Source organism: Macrobrachium nipponense, chromosome 23 (assembly GCF_015104395.2).
Source record: "Macrobrachium nipponense isolate FS-2020 chromosome 23, ASM1510439v2, whole genome shotgun sequence".
NCBI lineage: Eukaryota > Metazoa > Arthropoda > Malacostraca > Decapoda > Palaemonidae > Macrobrachium > Macrobrachium nipponense.
Window position 1 is genome coordinate 63,857,179 of NC_061090.1, and position 27,905 is coordinate 63,885,083.

The following is a 27,905-nucleotide window of genomic DNA, read 5'->3' on the forward strand; positions in this document are numbered from 1 at the left end:
ATATATATATATATATATATATATATATCGCTTTCCCGTGGTATTCACCTATTTAATGAAGTCACGTGCATCTAATATATATATATATATACAGGGGGTCCTCGAGTTACGACGTTGATCCGTTCTTAAGATGCGTCGTAACACGATTTTCAGCGTAAGTCGGAACATTGAAAAATACCACATGATTTAATGTAAATACCTATCAATAACAACGAGAGAACAATTCCTTACCTTTATTAATTTGATTGGCTTGCACACTGGAGAGGAAGCTGCGGTGCTGGAGAGACTGGGGGAGGTTAGTGAAGAGAAAAAGAACCTCCAGAAGTTGCTGGAGATGCTGAGGCAGGTGATTTCTTGAGGTGAGGCAGAACATACTACTGGAGATGCTGAGGCAGGTGATTCTTGAGGTGAGGCAGAACATACTATGGAGATGCTGAGGCAGGTGATTCTTGAGGTGAGGCAGGAAACATACTACTGGAGATGTTGGGGCAGGTGAGTCTTTAGGTGAGGCTAGAAACCTACAGAAGGTGCTGGAGATACTGAGGCAGGTGAGTCTGGGTTAGCAGAACATTCAGAAGGTGCTGGAGATTGTGGGGCAGGCGAGTCTGGATTAGCAGAGGCAGCTGAGGTAGAGGGTACAGGATCTCCTGCAGGCCTCTCTACCTTCTTAAAATACTGCTCCAGGTTAGTCTGAACAGAGAGCGACCTCTTTTCATCCAAGATCTCCTTGTAACACTGCATCAAATCCATGACGCCTCTGGAAACCCTAGTGAACCTGTCCAAGTTGGGATCCTGAGCCTCAAAAGTTGACAACGCTTGCTGCAACTCTGCAAAACCTCTTATCAAGTCCTGCCTTGTGAAAGCCTTAGGCTTTGGGTGGGTGTCTTCTTCTTCTTCCTCTATCATCTGCTTCTCCAGTTGTATCAGGTCCTCAGCAGATAACTCCTCGCCATGAGACTCCAGCAGCTCTGTAACATCATCAACCTCCATCTCCAAATTGATTTCCTTACTCAGGGCAACAACGTTCTTGACAACTAGCTGAACTGTGTCCTCAAACCCATGGAAATCATTCACAAATTGAGGACAAATTTTCTTCCAGACACCATTCATGTTTGTTTGCTTAACCTCCTCCCAGGAATTAGCAATGTTCTTTACAGCATCAAGGATGTTGTAGGATTTCCAAAAGTCCTTCAGAGTCAAGTCCTTCTTGGTTTCAGTTGCCTGTAAAGCCATAGCAATTGTCCTTCGTAGGTAGTAGGCCTTGAACGAAGCAATCACTCCTTGGTCCATAGGCTGTAAAAGGGCCGTGGTATTAGGTGGAAGGTAAACCACCTTGACATTAGGGTTGAAGTCTCCCAGCTGGGCAGGGTGTCCAGGGGCATTGTCCAGCACTAGCAACACCTTAAAGCAGATACCCTTGGAGGCGCAATACCGCTCCACACTTGGAACAAAATGGTTTACGAACCAGTCCTCAAACACTGCAAGTGTCACCCATGCCTTCTTGTTGGACTTCCAAATTACTGGTAGTTGACCCTTCCAAATGCCCTTGAGTGCCCTTGGATTTTCAGCCTGATACACCAACAAGGGCTTCAGTTTGAAGTCGCCAGCAGCATTACCCCAAGAAGTAAAGTTAGCCTCTCCTTGCTGGCTTTATGACCGGGTGCTGACTTCTCCTCCTTGGCGATGTAAGTGCGGTTAGGCATACGTTTCCAAAACAAACCTGTCTCGTCTACGTTAAACACTTGCTGAGCAGAATAACCCCCCTCCTTAATTATCTCAGACAACGCTTTAGGAAATTCACTCGCTGCTTTCTCATCCCCACTAGCAGCTTCACCTTGCAATTTAAGGTTATGGTAATTGGCCCGAGCCTTAAATCGCATAAACCAACCCTACTAGCCACAAACTCTTCACTTTCACTTCCCTCCCCCTTTTCTTTTTTCAACGCTTCAAACAATCTTTTCGCCTTCTCCTGAATCACCATAAGGCTGACTGGGATACGCCGTTGATTTTGGTCTTCCAACCAAAGCACCAATAACCTTTCCATTTCAATTATTAGACCACTACGCTGCTTAGTTATCACTGTTGCTTCATAGGAGCAGATCCTTTCACATGTTCAACGATGCGCTCTTTATCTTTGATAATGGTAGCAACGGTCGAACGGCTAAGGCCAAGCGAGCGGCCAATGTTTGTTGGCGTTTCTCCCTTCTCAGATCGCTTTATAATGTCCAATTTAATTTCCATGGTGATGGCCTTTCTTTTCTTCGATGCACTACCATCAGAAGAGTCCGCCTGCGCTTGGGAGCCATAACAAAGAGCAAAAAGTTACAAAAACGATACAACACGAGGGAGAGAAAGGCAGTTGTAAACAACCAAAATGGCGTATGGGCGAGGAATGAGCGTAGCGAAGCGACGCCGTCCTCTCCCCCACAAAGCGTATTTCTTCCGCCGTGCGCCCGGAACTAGTTCGCGTTTGTTTATCGGTGCTTACGACGCTAAAACCGCGTAAGACGGAACGACGCAAAATATTATTTTTTATATTTTATCGGGGGCGCGTTCGTAACCACGAAACATCGTAAGTCGAGACCGGCGTAACCCGAGGACTTACTGTATATATATATATATATATATATATATATATATATATGATATATATATATATATATATATATATATATATATATATATATATATATATATATATATATATATATATATATATATATATATATATGATATATATAGATATATATATGATATATATATATATATATATATATATATATATATATATATATATATATATATATATATATATATATATATATATATATATATATATATATATATATACATATATATATACATATATATATATATATATATATATATATATATATATATATATTATATATATATCTTATACTATATATAGATATATATATATATATATATATATATATATATATATATATATATATATATATATATATATATATATATATATATATATATTAGATGCACGTGACTTCATTAAATAGGTGAATACCACGGGAAAGCGATAGGCAGAAATCCAAGTGCTTTCATCTTTACAAAGACATTCATTCCTTGACAATGTCTCAGTAAAGATGAAAGGACTTGGATTTTTACCTATCTTTTTCCTGTGGTATTACTTATGTATAGTATATATATATATATATATATATATATATATATATATATATATATATATATATATATATATATATATATATAACTGGGAAACTGCTGCCTTGCAGTCTTACTTTTTAGTAAAAGGCTAGGCCCTACGCTAATAACTGTGTAAACTGCTGCCTTGCTGTCATACATTTTAGTAAAAGGCTAGGCCCTACGCTAATAACTGTGGAAACTGCTGCCTTGCAGTCGAACTTTTTAGTAAAAGGCTAGGCCCTACGCTAATAACTGTGGAAACTGCTGCCTTGCAGTCATACTTTTTAGTAAAAGGCTAGGCCCTACGCTAATAACTGTGGAAACTGCTGCCTTGCAGTTGTACTTTTTAGTAAAAGGCTAGGCCCACTGCCAATAACTGTAGTTGATGACAGCAAGGGCATGCGGTCGTAAAAACCCCCATTGCCAAACATTCAACCATGACTTATGATGCCTTTGATATAAGGCAGTGGAAAGGCGCATGAGGCAACCAGCCCCTTAATGTAGGGGTAACGGTGGGAAAGAAGAATATATATATTTATAATATACACACACACATATATATCATCATCATCAGCCGTTGCTAGTCCACTGCAGGACAAGGACTCGGGCATGTCCTTCCACTCCCTTCTGTTTATGGTCTTTCTATGTCATTCTATACCCTCAAATATTCTTAGCTCGTCAGTCCATCGTCTTCTCTTCCTTCCCCTGCTTCGTTTGCAATCTCTAGGGACCCATTCTGTTATTCTTTTCGTCCGTCTGTTATTTGACATTCTCTTTATATGTCCATGCCCCGCCCATTTTTTTTCTTACTTGTTATTAGGATATCGTCTACTATAGTTTGCTTTTTTTTCTTACTTGTTATTAGGATATCGTCTACTATAGTTTGCTTTCGTATCCATGCTGCTCTTTTTCTGTCTCTTAGTGTTATTCCCATCGTTATTCTTTCCATATCTCTTTGCATTGTATCTAACTTATGTTCTAAGGCTTTAGTAAGGCTCCAAGTCTCTGATACATAAGTTAATACTGGTAGGACCATCTGATTAAGTACTTTTCTTTTTTGAAAAAGTGGCATTTTACTTTTCATAATCTCATTTTTTTACCAAAAGCTTTCCTTCCCATGCTTATCCTTCTTTTAATTTCGGTCTCATGTCCTGGGGAAATAATGTCTGTCCTCAATCTAGAGGTTCGTCCATAACTCTTATTTGTTGTTTCTGCATTTTCATTGAACATTATCTTTGTTTTACTCATATTCATTTTCAGTCCTTCATTTCTGTTTTCTCTATGCAAATCTTCCATCATCTTTTGTCATTCCTCACCTGATTCACTGAGTAGAACTGTGTCACCTGCAAATCTTAAGTTGTTAAGGTATTCCCCATTAATGTTATTTCCTACATTTTCCCAATCTAAATTCTTAAAAACTTCTAGGCACGTTGTGAACGATTTAGGAGAGATGGGGTTTCCCTGTCTAACTCCTTTCTCAAATGGAAATTTCTGTCTTTATGTAGTTTTAGGATTGCTGTACTACCCACATAGATATCTTCAAGTGTTCCAACATAAGATTCATCTATTCTCTGCTTCTGAAGGGCTTTCATAGACAGAATCAAAAGCTTTCGCATAATCTACAAATGCCATACATAGTGGTTTGTCATACTCTGGTGATTTTTCCTTTAGCTGGTAATTACATGGATATGGTCATTTGTTGAATACCCTCTTCTAAAACCTACCTGCTCTCTTGGTTGATTAAAGTCTAGCTGTCTTTCTATTCGGCTTAATATGATCTTTGTAAATATTTTATGTTACTGAGAGTAAACTTATTGGGCGGTAATTGTTCAGGCCTGTCTTTTGTGTCTCCCATTTTGTGAATTAATATAATGATAAAGTTTCTCCGAGCAGTAGGTATCGAGCATTCTTGCAAGCATTTTGTGTAAAATTCAGCGTTTTTTACTATTATGAAATGTTCTCCATCTATTATTAAATCAATTGTTAGGCCGTCTTCTACTACAGCTTTGTTTCTTTTCATGCCTTTTAATGCTTTCTTTACTTCTACTGTTACTTGTGGTACCTACTCAGGTGTTTCATTATTTCTATTGACGAAGTTATTTCTTCTATCACTATTTTACAGCATTGCACAGAGATACTCAGCAATTTTTATAACTTCATCTCTTTTGCAGATATTTCCATTTTCATCCATTAAAGCAAATATCTGTTGGCGTCCTGTTCCAAGTCCTCTTTTCATCAACTTTACGTTTCTTTCCTTCCTTAGTGTTTCCTCAATTTTGGTCTGATTGTGTTGAAGAATGTCTTGGGTTTTTTGTTTGTTTATTGTTTTGAATAGTTCTGCTAGTTCTATTACGTCTCTCTTGGATTTCACCCTCATTTCCAATCGTTTCTTTATTAAGTTTTTGGTGTTTTCTGATAGTTTTACTTGATCTCGTTTAGGAACTCTTCCACCTATCTCTTGTGCTGATTCCAATACAAATTTTGTCAAGTTACTTTTCATTTCTTCTTTACTTGCTTCTATTTCATCATGTAGCTTGGAGTACCTATTTTGTATTGCTAAACTAAACTAATCAGATTTTTCTCTTATTACAAGAGTGGTTATTCTCTCTTAAAATTAGTTTTTCTTTCCTTAGATCTAGACAAATTTTACTTCTCACCACTCTATTGTCGCTTGACTTTTAACTTCTTTAACACTGTTACATCTTTAACTGAATTAACTTTTTCCACCGAGAATAAAATCTATTTCGTTTTTTGTTTCTCCGTTTGGACTTCTCCATGTTAGATTGTTTCTTTCAGCAAACTCTACAAGTATGTCTCCTCTGGCATTTAGTATTGAAATCCCCTAACACAAAAGTAAATTGAGTCTTTTGTATATGTATATATATATATATATATATATATATATATATATATATGTATGTATATATATATATATGTATATATAAGTATATATATATATATATATAAAATCTATATATAATGTATATATGTATTATATATATGATATATATATATATATATATATATATATAATAATATATATATGTGTGTGTGTGTGTGTGTGTGTATGTAATTATATATATACATACATTTATATATATATATATATATATATATATATATATATATATATATATATATATATATATGATGATGAAGCGGCCAAATATCTAGTAAAAAATTGTTATCTCAACAGCCAGACACCTGAACCTCATCAAAGATAAAATACGACTGATTGCTCTAAAAGCAACAGTGATCCGTTAAGAACCTTAAGAAACGAAGTAATTTTACCTGACCAGTGTAAATATTTTTTTAAGTGTACTTAAAACTTGTAATACACATTACTTGGTATAACAGTTATCCTTTTTGCTGCAGCTTCCAAATTGACAATACTCTTTCACAGGTGTCATTACAAAAACACATTTACACTGTCTGCTCAGATTCCACAAACAACCACTATACTATTTAGAAATTAAATAAATTTAAAAGTTACGAATGACCTTGTAAGAACAAAATTTGACATTAATGTAAAATTTAAAATTTCCCTCAGTCGGGAAGAGAGAGATTTAGCATCTCCTTACAGCACGGTTATAAGTCTAAGAATGAATCTCTTTATATGGGAACTACTGATCAACAAGATATCAAGGCCCCATAATGGCTGAATGAAAATATTTTGGGACGAGACACTGCTGTTTATCTTAATAACTCTCTTTCAAAACGAGAAATAGAGAGAAAGTGGGATTGCAACTATGAATAATCTTTATTATTACAAAGTTTCCGAACACAAAAGTCTCTTAACTTGACAAATATAATCATTGAAATACGGTTGCAAGCAGTGTCTCGGCATTTACGTGACAATGGCGTCACAACTATTTTGGGTCAGATACACTCATCTCATCTCCCAGTTAAATTACCAGTCAACAAATTCTATTTTGACAAATCGAGAGAGATAGGAGTTAATTTATCAGTGAAATTAAACAGTTTCATGATAAAAGAATCTCTAATCACTAAAATGAATGTAAGAATCTTTGTGATTGTAAACAATACATTTTAGTCAGAAGAAAGACCTCTAGAAGCTTCAACATGATGCAATCATTGAGCAGTCTTGGGCAATCAGTCACATGGTTTAGACAAAGACAATTGATACTGGTCCAACACGAAGAACTTGTGTTGACAGCTACATCCGCTTTCGTGAATGAAGATCTCCCTTTTCACGCTACGTTCTTTCCTAACTGTAACTTATGCTTTTGTGAATTCTGAACCTAGATTATTTAAACATATTAAATCTAAGCTAACTTTAATATGGAATCTGAGCATATTACAGACACTTTACAAATACAATTACTGAGGGGAAGTTATGCGTTGCAAAAGCAACAACATAAGATTCCTCCCCCTAGAAGATTAATTATCATGTGGTTGAATCCAACAATTCACAATGGGATAAATAATATGCAACTACATTGTTCTTACCAGAAATGTGCTGCACTCTTAAATTATACTGTTGCAAGCACAAAGACCACCTTCTTAACCTTTGGTTATGAATTTTTCATCCGCTGTATAAATGACAGGGGATTGCGATCAGACAACACTTAAATGTCTTCATTCCTAGGTCTGTTCACATACACTTCAAACTTTTTTAATGCTGTGATTAAGGCTAGAGTTTCTTTCTCTATGGTTGAATACACTTTCTGATATTTTATCAGTTTCAAAGACATGAAACAAACGGGATGTAAGATATTACTTTCATCTTCTTGAAGTAGAAGACTTCCAATTCCACAATCAGGGACATCAACTTGTATCACAAATTTCCTATTGAAGTCTGGAGCTTAAAGTACTGGTCCTAATGATAAAGTGGCTTTTACCTTCACAAAGGATTCTTGACATTCTGGAGTCCAAACAAACTTAGCTTTGGGACTAGTAAAGTCTGTCAAGGAAGCTACTATGGCTGGGAAATTTGGACAGAAACGATGATAGAATCCTGCCATGCCCAAAAATCTCTGTCGCTGTTTCCTAGTAGTAGCCTTACAGATACCTTCTACATTAGCATTTACTGGAGTGAGAAGGCCTTTCCCAACTTCAAAGCCAAGATACAGAGCAGTCGCCTTCCCAAACTCACTTTTGTCTAGGTTGACTCTTAGTCCTGCTTCTCTTAGTTTCTTGAAAACTTTATTCTGAATCTTCAGATGTTCTTCCCATGTTGTAGAGTAAATGACTATGTCATCAAGGTATACACTTGCTCCTTCTATAGATCCTAGCAGTTGATCCATCACTCATTGGAGTGTTGCAGGTGCATTCATCAGACCAAACGGCAGAACAGTATACTGAGATAGTCCAAAAGGAGTAATAAAAACCGACAGCAACTTAGCATTCTCATCTAAGGGAATTTGATAATGTCTTTTCAGCAAGTCTGTTTTCGAAATAAACTTGGTTTGCCCAATATTATCAAGTAACTGATCTATAAGAGCCAAGGGGTAATTGTCAGCCACATTCAGTTTCCTATAATCAGTACATATCCTAAATGAGCCATCTGGTTTTTTTGCTAACACACATGGAGAAGTGTAGTGACTTGAACTGGGTTTTGCTAATCCATGCTGCAACAAATATTCAGCTTCTGTCTTCAAAACATCTTGATGATACAGTGATAAGCATTAAGCTCTACATAAAGGGTTTTCCGTCTTCTTTGATCTTGATCTCATGCCTAGGTACATCTGAAAAAATTTCTGTGAAACTTCTAATCACTTCACTCGATTCACCACCTTTCTCAACACTCAGATGTTTTGGTTTATCCTCCAGATTTTCCAAAATTGAAGAATTATTCATCTTGCTTTCAGGTCCCAATTCATAGCCATTGTCTTCTTCTGTAGATGAAGATGTTTGTGTTATTGACAGAGTTTCAGTTTTAGTATTTGAGAAGTAAGGTTTCAAGAGGTTCACATGTATCTTCCTTTGTCGTATTCTTCTTTCTGGTCTTTCAATCACATAAGTTGTATCACTTAACTTCTCAGTTATCTTGTAAGGACCTTGAAATTTATTGGTGAGGGGAAATCTCTTGACAGGTAAGAACAGTAACACTTGTTGACCAACACTAAAACTTCTTAGCTTAGTCTTAGCATCATATCTCCTTTTCATTTTCTCTTGACTCACTTTCAAATTTTCTAAAGAGAATTTTCTAATCTCTTTCAATCTTTTCCTCAAATTCTTCACCTACTCTCTTTGTATTTCCTCTTGATTTTCTTCCCAGTTTTCTGCAAGAATCTTCAGTGGTCCTCTCACTTTTCTACCAAAAATCATCTCGTTAGATGAACAACCCATGCTTTCTTGATAAGCATTCCTAACCTCAAATAACATTAAGGGTAAACTAACATTCAGTTCTCTTCCTGACTTAGAACACTACTTTGTCAGCATACTTTTCAATGTCTTTCCAAGGCTCCTTGAGTCTCTGGATAATAAGCAGTTGATGGTAACTGTTGTTTCACTCCTAACAAATTCATCACATTCTGGAATAACTTAGAAGTAAAGTTCATTCCTCTATCACTTTGTACAATTTCTGGTATTCCAAACTTGAGAAAAACTCCACTAGTTTTTCAGCAACTATTTTGGGAAATATGTTTCTAACAGGGATTGCCTCGGGATATCATGTCACAGGACACATCAATGTTAACAAATACTCATTTCCCTTCGTCTTTGGAAGTGGCCCAACCATATCTATAATCACTTTGCTAAAGGGTTCTCTATCTTCTATGGGTTGTAGGGGGCTTTCTGAACGGTTTTATTTGGCTTTCCAGCTATTTGGCACTCTTTGCAGAACCTGCTAACATCTTTGTGAAGTCCAGGGCAGAAAAAAATGCTTCATTATCTTCTCCACAGTCTTCCTGATTCCCATATGTCCAGACTCATGAGATACTGCTACCACTTGCTTCTGCAATGGATATGAAATCAAAATTTGATGATATTCCCCCCATTCAGCATCTCCTGTTATATCTGCTGGTCTGTTTTCTCATCTGTAAACCTACCATCAACAACTCTGAAGAACAAATCAGCTAACAATGCTTCATTCTTATGCAGTTCCGTTAGCATCTCTTTTGTCACTTGACCAACTTCAAGGGCTGAACTCTCAATATCTGCTAACTTAGCTACTGTAATTTCACTACTATCTTGAGGAACACTCTGATTACTTTGAGTCTCACTTTGAGTCTCTTCAAGAACAACAGATTCTTCTTCTTCTCGGGAATCTTCTTGGTCAGCACTAGGGGAACATCACTTCCCCGGAACAATTCTTCTAAGCTCAAAGATACTAGATCCTTCTTGGGTGTGTAAATCCACAGTCTCTTCACTTAAAAGTGTAGTCCTCTTCATACTCCTGGTAGTTACAGGAAACTAGGAAACAGGTGGAGGTTACTCTTCTCTAATTCTACTGTAAGACTAATCCTCAACAGTTTGTCTGTCACTACAGGACAAGGAACAAAGGGCACACTACCAACTTCATTACCCAACAGAACATTTACACCAGTGAGTCCTTCACAGCAAAATCAACATTCCCTGTCACCAGTTCACGTGATCAAAATAACTGATCTCCCTGTATCACGTAATACCTTGACTGGTACTTGCACACTCCCTCCTTGAGTTGTCAGCATACCCTCATAGATATATGGCTTAAAAGCCTCCAAACTGCTGAGCCATCACTGTTTGAAGTTACATTTCCATTGGTGCTGAAGACTCTGCTTGTTTAGTCTGATTCTTCCCTACATGCTCTTCATAGTTTTTTTTTTACCTGGTCACCTTTTACTATTTGACCAACTGGGTTTGACTGCTGATGTGCCTGATAGCACTCCTGACTGAAGTGTCCAGCCCTCCGACACTTGAAGCAGTGAACATTAGGCTTCTGTAACTGTCTTGAAAAATTGGATGATGAGAATTTCACATTAGCTTGCTGAGGGGTATTACCTTGCATTATGTTGGTATTATTACTTGTAGGTTTCCCATTAATAAATTTGTTCCTGAAATTTGGATGAGAATAAAAACCTGTGCGTTGCTGATTCTGGTTCTTAGCATTATAGATCCTTTTGCTACTGATTATATTATAATCTTCACTCAGTGTAGCAGCCTTGTCAAGTTTCTTAACCTCTCTCTCTCTTACAAGTTTCTTAACCTCTCTCTATCTTAAATAGGTTCTTCTATGTTCAGGAATTCCCTTAAGATATTGTTCAAGAACAACTAATTCCTCAAAATCTACCATTGCTTTAACTTAAGCAGCCTCCAACCATCGTTTGAAACACCTTCTCACTTTGTAAGCATAATCCTTTTCATTTTTTCTTAAAGTTCTGAATCTTTCATTGTAATACAATGGGGTCATCTGGTAAAATTGTAGCACATTATGTTTGAGTACCCTGTAGCCTTTACACTGATCAACTGTTGAGGCTGCTCTCTCTGTGGGACGGCTCCCCTCTTGGAGGGTTTTGTAGTGGGAGATTTCTATTGGCATTTGGCTCGTGGTAGTGGTCTCACTCGCCTAGTGTTCATACCGACACCCTCCTAGAGGGTGAGCGAGTCAGTTATACTGACCTTTTTCTTTATTTTATTTATTCTCTGGTATGTGTTAGTACATTTACCCTAGAAATAATAGATTAAAGGATATTTCGCCTGGCGACACGAGCCAATCGCCCAGAAATAGATTTTTCCTTACGTCAAAATCCTTTTTTTCCTTACCAATCAAGACACTTTGTAACAAAACTGACCATTTATCCTCTGGCCATCCCATACCTGAAGTCACTTTCTCAAAGTGATCAAAGAACTCATCTGGAGAGCTTCTTCAGTAAACTTAGGGATTAACTTCTGCACTCTTGCTACACCTAATACAGGGTCTTGATTACCTTGGGTAGGGTTAGATGGTGTTACAAGTAATGTGGATCTAGCTCTTATCAGTGCCATCTCCCTTCCAAACTTTATTCTTTCTCTTTCTTCATCTGCTACTTTCTCTTCTTCTCTTTCTCTTCTTTCTCGTTTCTACTTGTCTTCTCCTCTTTCAGTCTGCATTTTCACCTTAAACTTTCTTCTGCTTCTATGTGTCTAAACTCTAACTCTGTATTACTTTTCTCTTTCTTTTCCTCTTTCTTATTTATAAGATCAACCTGTGCTATATTCAACAACTCTTGACCTCATCTTCATCAATTATTCTACTAGAGTTTATTAATGCTTTCGTTGCAATATATCTGATTTGTGTTTTTACCATACTACTAGACACATGACCACCACATGTTACTGCTAAAGCACTCCACTGTGCCTTAGTCAGAGTGGATTCACATAACATTTGGATGGAAGGAGCTGCTAAAAATTCCTGAACATTGAACTGAGCCAATTTCTCTTTTAAGTTGCTCAACTAACAATTCAATACAAAAATATGTAAAATCAAATATACGGTCACTTGCATATCAAAATATATCCCTAATACCACCTGTATTAACTGTAAACCAGAATTATAATGTGTAATCTGTTTTCCCAGGTCTGGGCACCAATTAAACCTGTCATGAAGCGGCCAAATATCTGGTAACTACACTTATTAAGCAAAACATTATCTCACAACAGCCAGACACCTGAACCTTCATCACAGATAAAATATGACTGATTACTCTAAAGGCAACAGTGATCCCTTAAAAACTTATTAATCGTGCAAGATATCAGACTAAGTTCATTAAAATAAGTGTGAGGTAACTTTATTTGAGATTAAATGAATTAAAGGGCATCACTCCAACAACAACTTTAAAAGTCTAAGCATTTCCCTGGTTCTAACTCGCTTCAATAAAATTGAAGGAAAACAGCACAATTAACAATCTATATTTCTACCTAAATAGTAGAATTATATAACTGGTGATTAGTAAATGAAACACTGTTATAAGAATTTTAAATACAAACAGATTTATTTTTAAATTCAAAATTTGTAAATGAAATTCACAATCTCAGGGAAATTCACTATTACTCGAAAACAACACAAAATTTAATTAGTTCTTGATTTCATTATTAAGCAAAATGAAATAAGAATAAATTTGATTTAATTTTGCTTAATTATTATTGAGTTATCAAGAAAATTAATTAATCAAGAAGTTAAATCATTCAAGTAAAATTTAAACTTGAGCAACTACCAAAATTTGAAAAGAAATCTAAGTAAATGCAAGTTATTTCACAAGTGTTAAAATAAATAAAGTATGCAATGTTAAAACAACAAGAAACACCTAAGTTAATCGAACAAATTGTGAATGCAAAAATTAAATAAACACAGAAAAATTTGGAAAAGTACTAAAATTGCAAAAACTAACCTCACAGAACATGAAATAAACACTTTAAAAGAATTAAATACAAAACACCAAAAATTTGCAATGTTGAAAAAATGAAATAATTTCACCTAACCAGTGTAAATATTTTTTTAAGTGTACTTAAAACTTGTAATAACACATTATCTGGTATACCAGTTTAACTTTTTGCTGCAGCTTCCAAATTTACTATACTCTTTCACAGGTGCTGTTACACATTATCTTTGTGATGTAGGGACAATCTGTGATAATTGCAGTATGTTCGGTCTGTGCTGTGGCAACCTTCGGAGTACTCCCATGTTGCAAAGCACCCACTAAAATAGAGGCGACCCAGGTTGAGATTAGACTTGACCAGAGGCTGTATCTACCTGCGCTAGCTCCCTCACCAGGTAAGGTGACAGCAAGCATTTAACAATGCTAACTAACTAACTATTACAAATTCATTTCCTTTTCTGAAGGTTTTTCGTAGTATGTCCATATATCCCACCTCCTGTCATGTGGGATTCAGCTATGTAATTACTTGGTAAGTTACTTATATAAAAAATGATATTTTTATATATAATTACCAATTAATTACATAATGGGAGTCATCCCACCTCCCCTCTAATGGACATAGGGCACAAACGAGTTGAGCTCTTCAGCTATGTTGTACCCAAAAGTGGGCGGGATTAGTTACCTATACCCAAAAGAAAAGAGTGCTACCTTGAATTTCAAGTCTTTGGCTGCAGTAGAGTAGAAACTAATAGCTATGTAATTACTTGGTAATTATATATAAAACCTTATTTTATTATAAACATATCATTTTTCCAAACATAAAGACCTGAAGTTCATTAGTGATTGGCCCACCTCAGCCACCCCTTTCATATAGCACCAGGGCTGAAAGAAATTGTGGAGTGCTAACCAGAAGGTGGGTGGCATTTCCCCCTCCCTGCTGATATTTAATCACCTTATCAGTAAATTTTAAATGGCCATTGTATTTAAATCCATTTGTAAAATATTTTATGTTTGTATGTTAGGAAAAATAAAAAAATTGCTTTTAGAATTTGTTGTTTCAAGGTCATTGCATTTTCCTTTATGAAATGACCTAGTTTTAACAATTTTGTTCCTGAATGAATTCAAATATATTTACATATTTTGTATTAATTATGACCGTGATCTTTATTTCAGACCATAATGGAAGTTGTTGGTAACATGGGTAGTGCAGGTGGTGTTGGTGTTACAACACCTGTCCGACTGGTAGTTGAAGCTGATGGGGGAGGTAAGTTTTGAAGCTTTCTTCCACAAATTTCCATTGTTATTATAATAATACACAGGCCTTTCTCTTTGCATATTTAATTCTGAGAACTTAGGTAAGGTTTAACTCAGTGCCAAATTATTTCAGGAGATGAAAAAAATTTTGAGGTATCTTGTTTGAGCGTTTCCTTGAAACTTTTTGAAGCCCTTAAACAATCGCCCTCATTTGGAGCTTATGATTTCTCATGTTTCACCGATCTGTTATTCGTCACCAGTGAATAAAGTGGGTACTACTGTGAAATGGTTTTTGATGCAAAAGCTGTCTATATAGGTAACAATTTGTCAGTGGTCAGATTAGTGTGTAAGAATATTTCCAAGTGTGTGCCATGCTGTTTCAACAAGAAGTGTACCACATTTGAAATGCTCTAATTAGTTACACTTACTGTATAAGGATGTACTATTCATGTAAGAACAGGGTTTTCTTTTACTCAATTTACCTAATAGATGGATTATTTGTAGGAGTGTTAGATCTTTTTGAAGCTTAGTAGCCTACAATACTGGTAGTGGAAACACCCTTTCTCACATTTGTTCCAACAAAAATACAAAGGTTAGGTTTTTACCTATGATATTGCTTCAAATGCTAGCTGGAAACTGCCATTCAGACCAATTGACAAGGGAGTTTTAACTACCAATGGATGGAAAGCCCTGCCCACCTGTCGATCTGCACTCCATATTGCTTCCAGTTACCACTGAGCGCAGATGTCTCTCTTGGGTGTCTGAGTCCTGCCCATATTAATTTTATGTAACTGTAACAGTCCTTGTCCAGAGTGTTGACATTGGCCTTCCCAACAATGAGTTAAGTTTTTGATGAAGAGTAGGAGGGAGCCAAAGAAGTTTTCCCTTGTTTTTGAAGGGCAGCACACCTCCAATGACAATACTGAAGGAGTTCTTTGGCACTCTCCCCCCTCCTTCAAAGTTTTGGTCTGTTGTTGCTACAGTGGGCCCTCCATATTCGGGTTCTCACTGGAACATATCCCCCCAATATTCGTGGGAAATTCTCCAATTTGCTGTATTTTTCTATGAGAAATATTCACAAATTCCTGGTTTTTTTATCAATTTCACCATAAAATCCACTTTTTGAGATAAAACTTAAAAAAACCAGGTATACAAATTTTTATTGGGTCTTTCTTGAGTTTTAACTAACAAAATAGACCATTTTAAGTATGTTTATAAAGGTTCCAACTATTCGCAGGTTCTAACCATTTGCGGGGGCGTCTGGTACGCATCCCACGCAAATATGGGAGGACCACTGTACTCCTAAAGGAGTAGCTTATCCTTTGGTCCTTGTACCAAAGAGGTTTTAGTGGAAAGCCCCTAGGGAGAGAGGATTGCCACTCTTGAATTTCCAGTTAGAGGGTCAGGTTTCCTCTGGCAAGCCCTCTCTCTCTGTAGAAGAAAGAAGGTCTTTCATTCTTATCCGACCCTCTTTGCAGTTGCATTGGAGACAGAAACTCTGGGAATGGTGGCTTTCCCTGGGTCTTTCAGGAGAACCTAATGTTTATGCTCTGTGCCCATGCCTCTTCCAGGAAGGTGGGTCCTGCAACCACCTCTACAATGACATGAAGACTTCGAAAGTCAGTGTGTCTCAATGCAAACATCTTCAGTGATGTGTCCTGAAGAGTTGTTGCAGTGGCATTATACTAATGGATTTTTGCTGAGTGAAAAAACAGATTTTGATGTAGGAAGAACCTATTTTTAGTAGCTGCTGTTGAGTCTCCAAGGATAACCCTTCCCATGGTCTATCCAGAACTCCATGGTGACCAGACTGATGTCAAAGAATTCTCTTAACTGGTCTTGTGGCTGGTTATTGTGTCGCATTGATAAACATAACACATGGTAGAGTATAAATGGACTCAGGATAAGAGGGCACTTTCTATTATCGTCAGCGAAGGCTAATCAACAACCAAAAATAGGCTTTTCCTATGTCAAAGCCTGTTTTTTTATAGTGTAGTCACTGTCTTGTCCTCAAGGAGCTTTACAAAGAAATTGACAGGTGATGAAAACCTCTTGGATTTTAATTCCAACAACCCAAAAACATTTTAAAGTCCAGGGTCAAGCCACTAGTTTCCAAATACCTTTAGGCTTAGTAGCAGTATCGTCAAACCTTCCCCAGCAATAATTAGCATACTCTTGTTGGGAAGACCTGTCATTTGCTGCTGTAGTGCCTTTAGGTCAAGAATATCTATGCCACCTACCAATACACAGTTTAGTTGTATTTGTTCGAGCTTGTGGCAAACGTTACGAGAGTTTAGGAAAAAATGGACCTTTTGGGATGTCTGCCATGACCTCTAGGTAAACCTTAAGTCCTTGAACTGGGCATAATGTTTTGTCTAGTAAATATAGTTTACATAGAATAGGAGATTTCCTTCTTAACTCCTTCAGCACTGGGACGTACACACGTACGACTTTTATGGTCCAGAAATAAAAGACTGCAACGTACGCTTATACGTCTTTCATCCCTCCTCGAAAAGCAAAGCTTTTTTCTTCAGCTTGGATGGTTTCCAGACACAGTATTGTGTATGAGAGAGGTGCTGAAGCTCCACCCATAATTCATTCTGACCAATGAGCGTCCGATGGACGTCGTGACGTCATTTTCATATGGGATATTAGGAGGGGTACTGGCCAACACATGCCAGTGTGCATCAGGCTATTACCTGAGAAGGATGATCACGATTTTGTCCATAAACCATGTAGATTTGAATTCTAAACCTTTCTCCCTTTTGAATGCAGTTATTTTATGTTTTTATTTTTTCAGTATTATGTCAGATGATAGTGTTTCAGAGTCAGGGTATGAGTACCTGCCAAATCTATCAGATGATGATTATATGGTTAATTTCTTAGAGGTTGACAGAGACAACGTGTGTTTGGAAGACATTGAACCTATTGTCGATGCAGGTTGGCGGTTCATAACTGATCCATCTTGTGACGTGCACCCAGACCCAGCCCCCTCGATTCACGGAGGGTGACAATGGGATTCCTGCTTACACACCAGCTTTCACCTGCATTTTTCCCCCCTTTTTTGTGGTGATGTTATTGACAAATTGTGTGAATGGATGAATGCTGGGGCAGAGGAGTACTTTCATTCAACAGGAAAGCGTAAGGTGAAAGGACTTCTATGGACGACTGTTATTTGTGATGAGATGTATGTTTTTTATAGCTTGTTAATGATAATGGGGGTGAATAAACTGCCTCATGTATGTACGTATTGGTCACAAGATGCTGTTGCTTTTAATATTATTATTATTATTACCATTATTATTGTTATTATTATTATTATTATTATTATTATTATTATTATTATTATTATTATTATTATTATTATTATTATTATTACAGTGCTGTGAACATTCATTGATGTATGCGCTGTTTCTGTATGAAACCTAGGAATAACTGTTTCAGTAAGAAAACTAGTACAGCTATTTCCCCTACTACTATTTTACTAATACTTTACTAATTTTTCTGCTACTTTATTTCTACTACTTTACTACTATTTCTACTACTTTATAACTGTTCCTACTTCTTCAATTATTTTTTCCACTAAATATTCCTATTTTTTCCGATATCCTTACTAGTATTTATATTTTTTTAATTTTTGACAATGGGGTAAAAAATATTCATTCATTGATATATACACAATGTTTTCACATAAGAAAATAAAGGAAAAATATGAATAACATGAAATTTAGTGGGAGCAAGTAATGATTGGTACTCGTGGTCGACATTGGGCCTTGTGCGGTATGCAAGCATTTGCAGCAATGCAGCGGGCCGGTGCCGAAGGGGTTAAAGGAATCCCATTCCTGGCCAGGAATAAGAGGCCAGAGGACAATAATAATTGATGGTCAGACGTTTGCATGATGTACTGTTCCTGTCTAGGAGAGCCCAGTTTGCTAACACGCATTCCTGATGTGGTTGTATCAGGTACACTGAATTAAAGGGCTGATCGAAGTCTAAGCGCCTTGCTCAAGGACCAAGTGATTGGAACCCTTCTAGAGCGGATCTTTGTAGTGCAAAGGACCGCAGAAGGTAAGTGACAACTTATATACTAAAGTCAAATCACGAAATCATGATTGTTGTAAGTGCAAGGTGTTTGTCTTCAAAAGGGGATAAGAACTTTTTTGAAGTGTTTACCTAGAATTTTTGGGGGGTTTCTCAGTATGGATATAATGTAACTATATCTTCCATACATACTAGTATTGCCAGATATATATGAAGTTTGTAATTTTTGCACTAGGTGCTTACCAGTCTTGGGCGAGTAATTTTCACGATATAGATATGTAAGAAAATCTACCGTCTTGGCTTAGAAAGGAGGATCCTTCAATGACTTTTTCTCTTACTGACTGGGATAAAACAGTGGACAGTTTTGGAATTTATCTCTTTGCCCGTTGTTAAAGTAACAGGAACTGATGCCTGTTTGGCCAGTTTGGGCCCATTAAGTAAGCTGTTCCTTAGTATGTTAGGAGTTTGCTTAACACCTTCGAAATCTGGAACAATGGAGGGAAAGGGTATATCATCTTCCATTTGTTCCAGTCTTGTAGGAAGGCATCTCTTCCTGTTGCCTGCCTGGCAGTTTGTGATTCTCATATGTGGCGAAGAGATCCACTTCCATTTGTGGAAGCATGTTGGCTATTTTCTTAAAAGTAGTGGTTGTCTAACTCCACTCTGTTGAGGCTGTCATTTTCCTTGATATGGAGTCTTAGTATTACATTGAGAGACCCTGTAAGGTGAATTGCCCCATCGAAGGATTGTTAGCATTACTATATAGACGGGAAGTGAGTATCATCCTGACCTCATAATGTAGGACATTGCAATCATGTTATCTAGAACCAACCAAATGTCTCTCTTCTGGAGATTTGAGTTTGAGTTTTTTGAGGGACAAAAAGATCCACCAGCTCCAGGAAATTGATAAGACAATTCCTCAGAGTAGCTGAACACCTCCCTGCCACCTGGTGAGCCTCCCAACATCCTCCCAACCTGTCAATGAGCCATTTGTGTATATTGTCATTCATTCAAACTGAGGAGTCAGAATGACCTGTATCGCCAGAGATTCTTTCGGGGATCAAGGTCGAAGTATCTCCCCAACTTTTAAAATTTTTTGATAAGGTCTCTCTTGCATCTTGTTTTTGCCTGTTCATATTCATTTGTTGCAATTGGAGTATTGGATCTAATATTGCTGCAAATTACAACAACCCTATCATATGGTCTAATTGCTGTTTGGAAACTGAGCTGTGCAAGGCCCGTTTTGAGGATGTCTTACTCTGTTTTGAGTATAATGGGGAGAGACAATGAGTCATAAAAAATATCCCAACACAGTCCCAGCTGCTGAAAGCATCTGCTTAGTGTAAGGTGGGATCTCGCCAATTTATCATAAAACCTTTGACTGTAGTCAGTCGACCACTGCTCTAAGGTTTTTCAAGCACTCTTTTCTTGTGGACGCCCAGATCGACCAGTCGTCTAGGTGGGCTATTGGTTGTACTATTTCTGATTTCTCAAAGAATTACTGTTACTTTGCCAAATCTTAGGGCAATGTTTAACTCAGAGGGGATGACTTTGAACATGTACATATCTTTTCCTATCTGGAGCCTTAAGAAGGGGTGGAAGGGAATGGGGATAGGGACATGCCAGTATGCATCTTTCAGATCTATAGTTGTCAAGTCCCTTTTAGAACAGTTGAACACTAGAGCAATGGTAATTATTCAGAAAATTTGGCAAACAATGTGCTTGCTCAATGTTAGGTCTGGGATCACTCTTCGTTTGGAAGAATCCTTTTTGGGGACACTTTGAGAGACATGCTTGGTGGTGAATATCCGCATGTTTCTCTATGGCTCATATTAACAGGGCCTGTCTGCACATAACATTCCAGAGAAGGGTTTGATTCTTGAAAAAAACCCTTTACAGAAGGGGGAGGGGTGAGACTGTTTCCACTCTAGCCCATTTAGAATTAATGCTGTGTCCTCAAAGGGAAGACTTCAGTTGTTTATGGTGTCATTGAAGTCGACCCCCAACCTTACCATTCCTAATGGTATCTGCCCTTTTATCTGCCTCTGCCCTTGATAAGCATTCCATTTGTTGCTTTTCGTTTTTCCTATAAGAGGGTCTTTGGACCTTGTGAAAAAGATTATCTTGCTGTTGTTCTTGTCCTTTTGTGATTTGAGGACAAAAGATTCATGGGATGACTCCCCTTGAGTAGGTTCCTTCACGGGGTAAGGAATCCTGCCTTCAAGCTTGCGAAGGTCGGACCCTGACGGAACGCCTACAAAACTTTGGGCATTAACTGGCGAGGACATTTCCACTTTCGCAAAATTTTGCTGCTTGGGGTGAGTCTGGGAAGGGTTCATGGTTTGGAGGGTGGTTTGGATTCGAAGCTAATTGTGTGAGTTGTGGTGGCGAGTCGCCACCCAATATGGTTTGGACCTAAGAGATGGTGATGGGATTTTCCCATTGCTATCTTGAGGGCGGAACCATCTCCAGGGATCAGCCCATCAAAATCCAGGGGGGCTGGTTTTTTGGGAAAGGACACCTGGCTTTTATCCAGAAGCTCACCGATATGTTTGGAGTGGGGAGTCAGTCCCCATTAGTGGGGACAGAACTCCCAGCAGGCAGATTGGCCTATACCTGGGCCACTGCAAGCATGTTGGTGCTATCCCGAAAGGGTAGGGTATGGGGCAGACTGTTGGGAAGCAACTTCTACGTGTGCCGTTGGTGGAGAATGTTGAACCCTGTCTAGTCCACGATACCTTGTTGGTCTTCTCAAGCAGTAGTTGTGTGTGTGTGTGTATATGTTTTCCCCTGGACCCCCCGACTCTTTGGCACCCTTATGTAGTTCAGAACAGAGGAAAGAATTGCAGATTTAATAATAGAAATAGGAATGCTAATCCTGATATTGGAATTTTACTTGGATCTCAAGAACCTGAGACTTATAAAATATATTTTTCTTGACCTCAACAAAAACATAAAAGAACTTAATATATTTGATGTCCGTAGAGCTATTGTGAAATGCATTGGCAGAGAACCAAAGATAGCCTCTCAAGGTGAAGGAAGCTTTCTTGTAGAAGTTTCATCACCAGATGAAAGTAGAAAATTATTATCTATTAGTGCAAAATGCACTCCTCACTAAACAGTGAATCAGTCTAAAGGAGTAGTGTATAGTACTGAACTCTTACATTATTCTGAGGACACTCTCCGAAAAGAATTTGCTTATCAAAAGGTGGTTGATGTGAGACGAATCAAGAAAAAAGTATTGGGAGTATTACATCCAACACCTACTTTAATACTCACCTTTGGTTGTTTGAGACTCCCTAAATTTCTGAAAGCTGCATGGGTTCACCTGCAAGTTGACAATATATTCCCGCTCCCAGAAGATGTTTCCATTGCCAAATGCTTGGTCATCTGATTACAACATGCAGGAAAAAAGAAAAAAAAAACCAGCTATATGCTTTAACTGTGGAAGAAAAGAGCATGGGAATTGTGAGCTTACTCCATGCTGCCTAATTGTGGGGGAAGACCATAATGCAGCACATAAATCATGTATCAAGTATGTCATTGAAAAAGAAACACTTTGTATCAAGACTCAAGAGCGCATTCCCTTTAAAGAGGCAAGACAAAAGACTGCAGAAATTCACACCCAGCAGTCATTTGTAGATACTGTAAAAGGAAATGGGGAAAGACAAAAGAAAATGAATCTCAAAAAGTCTAATGAAGATAAAGGAGAAAAAATGGATGCTGGGACAATTGTCAACAAGAGGACTTTAAGTGAGAGTCTGTAACAATGCCTAAATCAAAAGTCAAGCACCTTGAGAAAGGAGATACATCTGCAGAAAAAGTTAATGAGTCAGAAAAAAGAATTAGTAAACCTTCATCATCTTATGGTTCAGCTAACCCTCATAGAACATCTGAATGAATAGAAAATAATGTCATATCCCACTATCTTATCTTACAAAACAGCAGCAACAAATGTAGAACCTAAGGCAAACAAAATGTTACTCTCAGATCAGCTTAGCTTAGACAATAAAACTAGACTAGTTAAAAATGATACTACAAGGGTCGAAGATACTACTAAAGATACCGTGGTTTCAAATACCATCATAAGTGATCCCTTGGTTTATTCAAATGACCCTCTAAGTACTCCCTCGACATCTAGAACTGTACCAAAAGTCTGTTACAAAACTCAGATGTCATCTACAAGGAAAAGCATAACAGAACGATCTAGGACAGAGGATCATCCTCTAGAAAATAGGTAGTACTTTCTCTGTTATATAACCATGGAACTGCCAGGGACTTCGCACTAAATATGAAGAGCTATTATGTTTGATTATAACCCAGTATGCTTAGCACTACAAGAGACCATGCTAAGCAACAACAAAATGCTTACTCCTAAAGAGTTTTTTGCATTCCACTCATACTTTCCTTTACAGGGAATTTCGGGTGGAAGTGCACTTCTTGTATGACGAGATATTGCTCACTCAAAAATACAGTTGCAAACTCAATTACAAGCTGTAGCTGTTAAAATTCACTTAAAAAAGACATACACAATTTGTTCATTGTATCTCCCTCCTAATAAAGGGATTTTGACGTAGGAAAAATCTATTTCTGGGTGAGGAAGCCGTGTCGCCCAGTGAAATATGTCTCCTTTAGCACTATTTCTAGTAAAATATTGCTATAATACCAGAGAAGTGCTAAATTGGACACGTCAGAAGCCTCTGACTCGCTCACCTATATAAAAGGTTTCGGTATAAAACTGGGGCGAGTGTTAAACACTACCACAGCAACCCCTCCCTTGACCATTTCTTATATTGGGAGACTAATGGTCGACATGAACTTTGGGGTGACATTTTAACAAATCAAAGAGGCAACCTTATCTTATCATCAATAGAAAATTCAAATATAACCTTCTTGAATACTGAAACCCCACCCATTTTCACATTCAGATTAGTACATTTTCATGCACTGACTTATCTATCACCAGTTCTGACACATTTCATAGATTTCAACTGGGAGGTGTTGGATGATCTATACGGTAGTGATCATTTCCCAATTGTCATCAGAACTGAGAAATATGAGCCAGTATACAGAATGCCCAGGTGGTGTACCAATAAAGCAAATTGGCCCCTTTTCCAGGAACTTAGTTATATTGAACTAGATGCAAAAGATATTGCAACAATAGGGGAAGCTGTGTTCTATTTAACAATGATTTTTATGTTTGCAGCAGAAAAGGCAATCCCAAAAACCAGGTGGAAAATTGCATCGGAAGCCTGTTCTATGTGGAATGTTCAATGCAAAATAAGACATAAAGCCATGAGAGCAGCTTTTACTAGGTACAGAAGACATCGATGTGAATGCTACTTGATCTCCTTTAAAAAGTCTTGAGCCAAATTCAGATGGCAAATCAAACATGCGAGACGAGAATCATAGGTACTTTCTATGTCAACAATTACCTGGAAAACACCTATGACCAAGATATGGACAGTTAAGAAAATAGCAGGAAAGTATAATCCTAGTCCCCTCCCTGTTTTAAAAGTCAATTGTGACTTTATAACTGACTCAAAAGCTGTAAGCAATGTTTTTGCTGAACATTTTTCAGTGATATCAAGCAAGGATGAAAATTCTCCATTCTACAGGGAGAGAGTGTTAGCAGAGTCTGAAACACTTGATTTTACTTCTTTTAAATCTGAATCATATAATATGCCTTTTACCATGGAGGAATTTTTACTTGCTCTTAGTAACAGTAAAAATACTGCACCTGGACCTGATGAAATTTTATATGAAATGATCAAGAATACTTCAAAGGAAACTGAATTTTCCATTTTAAGTACTATTAACACGAAAACTTCACAAAAATAAATATTTGATAAAGCAATAACATTAACCCTCTTACGCCGGAGCGGTAAATAAAAAATTGTCTCCCGTGTGCCGGAGGGGTTTCGGAGTGAGCGCGGAAGCGGAAAAAATATTTTTTTCAAAAAATCACAGCGCGCTTAGTTTTCAAGATTAAGAGTTCATTTTTGGTTCCTTTTTTTTCATTGCCTGAAGTTTAGTATGCAACCATCAGAAATGAAAAAAAATATCATTATCATATATAAATAATGCGATATATGATATCGCAAAAATGAAATTTCATATATAATTGTATTCAAATCGCGCTGTGTGCAAAACTGTTAAAGGTAACAAGTTACTTTTTTTCGTTGTAATGTACACTAAATTGCGATCATTTTGGTATATAACACATTGTAAAACGATAAAAGCAACACAGAGAAAATATTATCACAAAATAATGCATGAATTCGTAACGCGCGGACGTAAACAAATATTTTTTTCAAAAATTCACCATAAATCTAAATATTTTCCTAGAGACTTCCAATTTCTTTCAAAATGAAGACAAATGATTGAATATTACTATACTGTAAGAGTATTAGCTTACAATTGCAGTTTTCGACCATATCTGATGAGTTAAAGTTGACCGAATGTCGAATTTTTTTATATATATTTTTTTTATATGCAATTATTTCGGAAATAAGAAAAGCTACAACCTTCAAATATTTTTTGTTTTATTCTACATGAAATTGCGCACATTTTCATATATAAAACTCTGAAATGCTTAATATGAAACGGAGCAAATATTCCGAGAATGGGACATACGTATTTCGGAGATTTGTGGCGGAGAATCCGAGCGCGGAGGAAAGGAAAGTTTTTTTTTTAAATTCACCATAAATCTAAATATTTTGCTAGAGACTTAGAATTTGTTTCAAGATGAAGATAAATGACTGAATATTACTATACTGTAAGAGTTTTAGCTTACAATTGCGTTTTTTGACCATTTCGGTAGAGTCAAATTTGACCGAACGTGGTTTTTTTCTATTTATCGTGATTTATATGCAAATATTTCAAAAGTGAGAAAAGCTACAACCTTCAATTATTTTCTTTTGTATTTTACATGAAATTGCGCACATTTTCATATATAAAACTTTATGTAACGGCTAATTTAAAATGGTGCAAACATTACCACAATCGCACGTATGATTTTTTCGGAAGAGTTACCGCGCGGACGTAAAGAAAATGTTATTTTTTTCATAAATTCACCATAAATCGAAATATTGTGCTACAGACTTCCAATTTGTTGCAAAATGAAGGTAAATGCTTGAATATTACTAGAATATAAGCGTTTTAGCTTACAATTGCGTTTTTCGACGCTTTCGGTAGAGTCAAAGTTGACCGAAGGTTGAAATTTTGGCAATTATCGTTATTTATATGAAAATATCTCAAAACTGATAAAAGCTACAACCATGGGTTGTTTTTAGTTGTATTGTGCATGAAATTAAGCACATTTCCATATATAAAATTTTATATAACGGCTAATTTTAAAATGGTGCAAACATTACCACAATCGCATGTATGATTTTTTTCGGAAGAGTTACCGCGCGGACGTAAGGAAAAAGTTTTTTCATAAATTCACCATAAATCGAAATATAGTGCTAGAGAGTTCCAATTAGTTGCAAAATTAAGGTAAATGATTGAATATTACTAGAATATAAGCGTTTTAGCTTACAATTGCGTTTTTCGACCATTTCGGTAGAGTCAAAGTTGACCGAAGGTTGAAATTTTGGCAATTATCGTTATTTATATGAAAATATCTCAAAGCTGATAAAAGCTACAATCATGAGTATTTTATTGTTGTATTCTACATACAAATGCGCACATTTTCATATATAATACTTCATGTAAAGGCTAATTTACAATGGTACAAAAATTTTGTCAAAGTGACGAAATATTTTCCGAGATGTGTCACAGATACTTTTTAGTGCGGCAAGAAAGAAATTCGCGCTTGCGCGCCTGCGTAACGATTGTAAACAAAACAACACCTTGATCCGTGAACTCCCAGCATCCCCCAAGGTGCGTGATTCAAAAGTTTTAGGCTGGTAGGCCTATAAGTATTTTTCCGCGAATTTAAAAAAAAACTTTTGTAAGTCGACGTAAAATACGTCCAGTCGGCACACGGGAGACAAAAAATTTCGACGTAAAATACGTCCAGTCGGCGTAAGAGGGTTAATATGAAAACTATAGAACTCAAATAATCTGTGAGTAATACAAAATACTCAAGTATCCTTGCTTACCAATGAAAGATAAATCAATGTCAAACTGTAAATTATTGTTGTCACTGCATCAAGGAAAGCCTACCACACCTAAAGTAGTACTTAAAGAAGGAAAGGCCTGATTACAGACCGACCAACAAAGTCAATATTCTCAAAATCAATGCATATAAACATATATCTCAATAACACTAAAACCCATCTGCAGAAAACAACGCCAATATATAAGGGGTCAGACAAAAGCCGTACGATATAATCCAATATTAACACAGCCTAGCACTCGCCACACCAATTAAAAATGGTAACAAAACTAACATTACAATGCATAATACTCGAAAAAAGTTTTATGTAACATATCTATTATTATTTTTAAAACCTCAACTAAAAGGCTAATGGCCTTACCTTAGATTAAGGACGAAGCATGAATAGATTAAGTGAAGATTTCCAATTAATTATTTGCCCAGTGCATGATGTAGAGTCCAGAGGTGGGGAGAATGAATGAACCAATATTTAATGAAGGGCCATTTCACAGATCGGTACACAAACGGCTACAGGCTCAATTTGTAGTTTAGCCATCTTCCCTTCAGTGCATCTGCTAAATGCTCTTCTTTGTAGCCTAGCACTCTTGGTGTGAAAAAGGGTTGTTGTATGAGTGAACCCTTCAGCTCAATATACCTGAAGCCACTGTTCATGTCTTAAGTAACTGAATTCACTGACGAACATATCTGTGCTGTCTCACCTGGAAACAAAAACAGAGGTTAGTTCCTGAGAATCATTGCTTGTCTTGGTCCCTAGACCACCTAGCAACAGATAGGGGTATATGTAAATTAATTTGGAACAAAAAACCTGTAAAGACATTTTATCCCCATTGAGACTAACACACAAGACTGAAACTGTGTGAGAAATGTATGAATGCAAATGTAATTAAGAATTAAAAAACAAGAGTACAAGAGATAGTCACTAAGCAATGGAATCTAAAAAAATATTGGGAAAGATATGGAAGAAAGAATGAAGTTATTAATCAATGATGTTCTTTTAACCC

The 27,905-nt window shown here is 36.9% G+C and overlaps 1 protein-coding gene across 12 annotated transcripts in view; it reads left to right on the top strand.

Moving 5' to 3' along the window:
• The window catches only part of LOC135201365 (cyclin-D-binding Myb-like transcription factor 1), a 389,369-nt gene that overhangs the window by 44,677 nt on the left and 316,787 nt on the right, over window positions 1–27,905 (top strand). For 8 of the 12 annotated variants that reach the window (XM_064230280.1, XM_064230311.1, XM_064230220.1 and 5 more), the window contains exon 2: window positions 14,658–14,748. In XM_064230280.1, the coding sequence (XP_064086350.1) occupies window positions 14,664–14,748 (85 nt within the window). In that variant the 5' untranslated portion in view covers window positions 14,658–14,663. Of the gene's footprint in view, window positions 1–12,685; window positions 12,730–13,695; window positions 13,880–14,657; window positions 14,749–27,905 lie in introns of all 12 variants that reach the window. The other 4 variants (XM_064230254.1, XM_064230301.1, XM_064230270.1 and 1 more) reach the window with 2 other exon arrangements.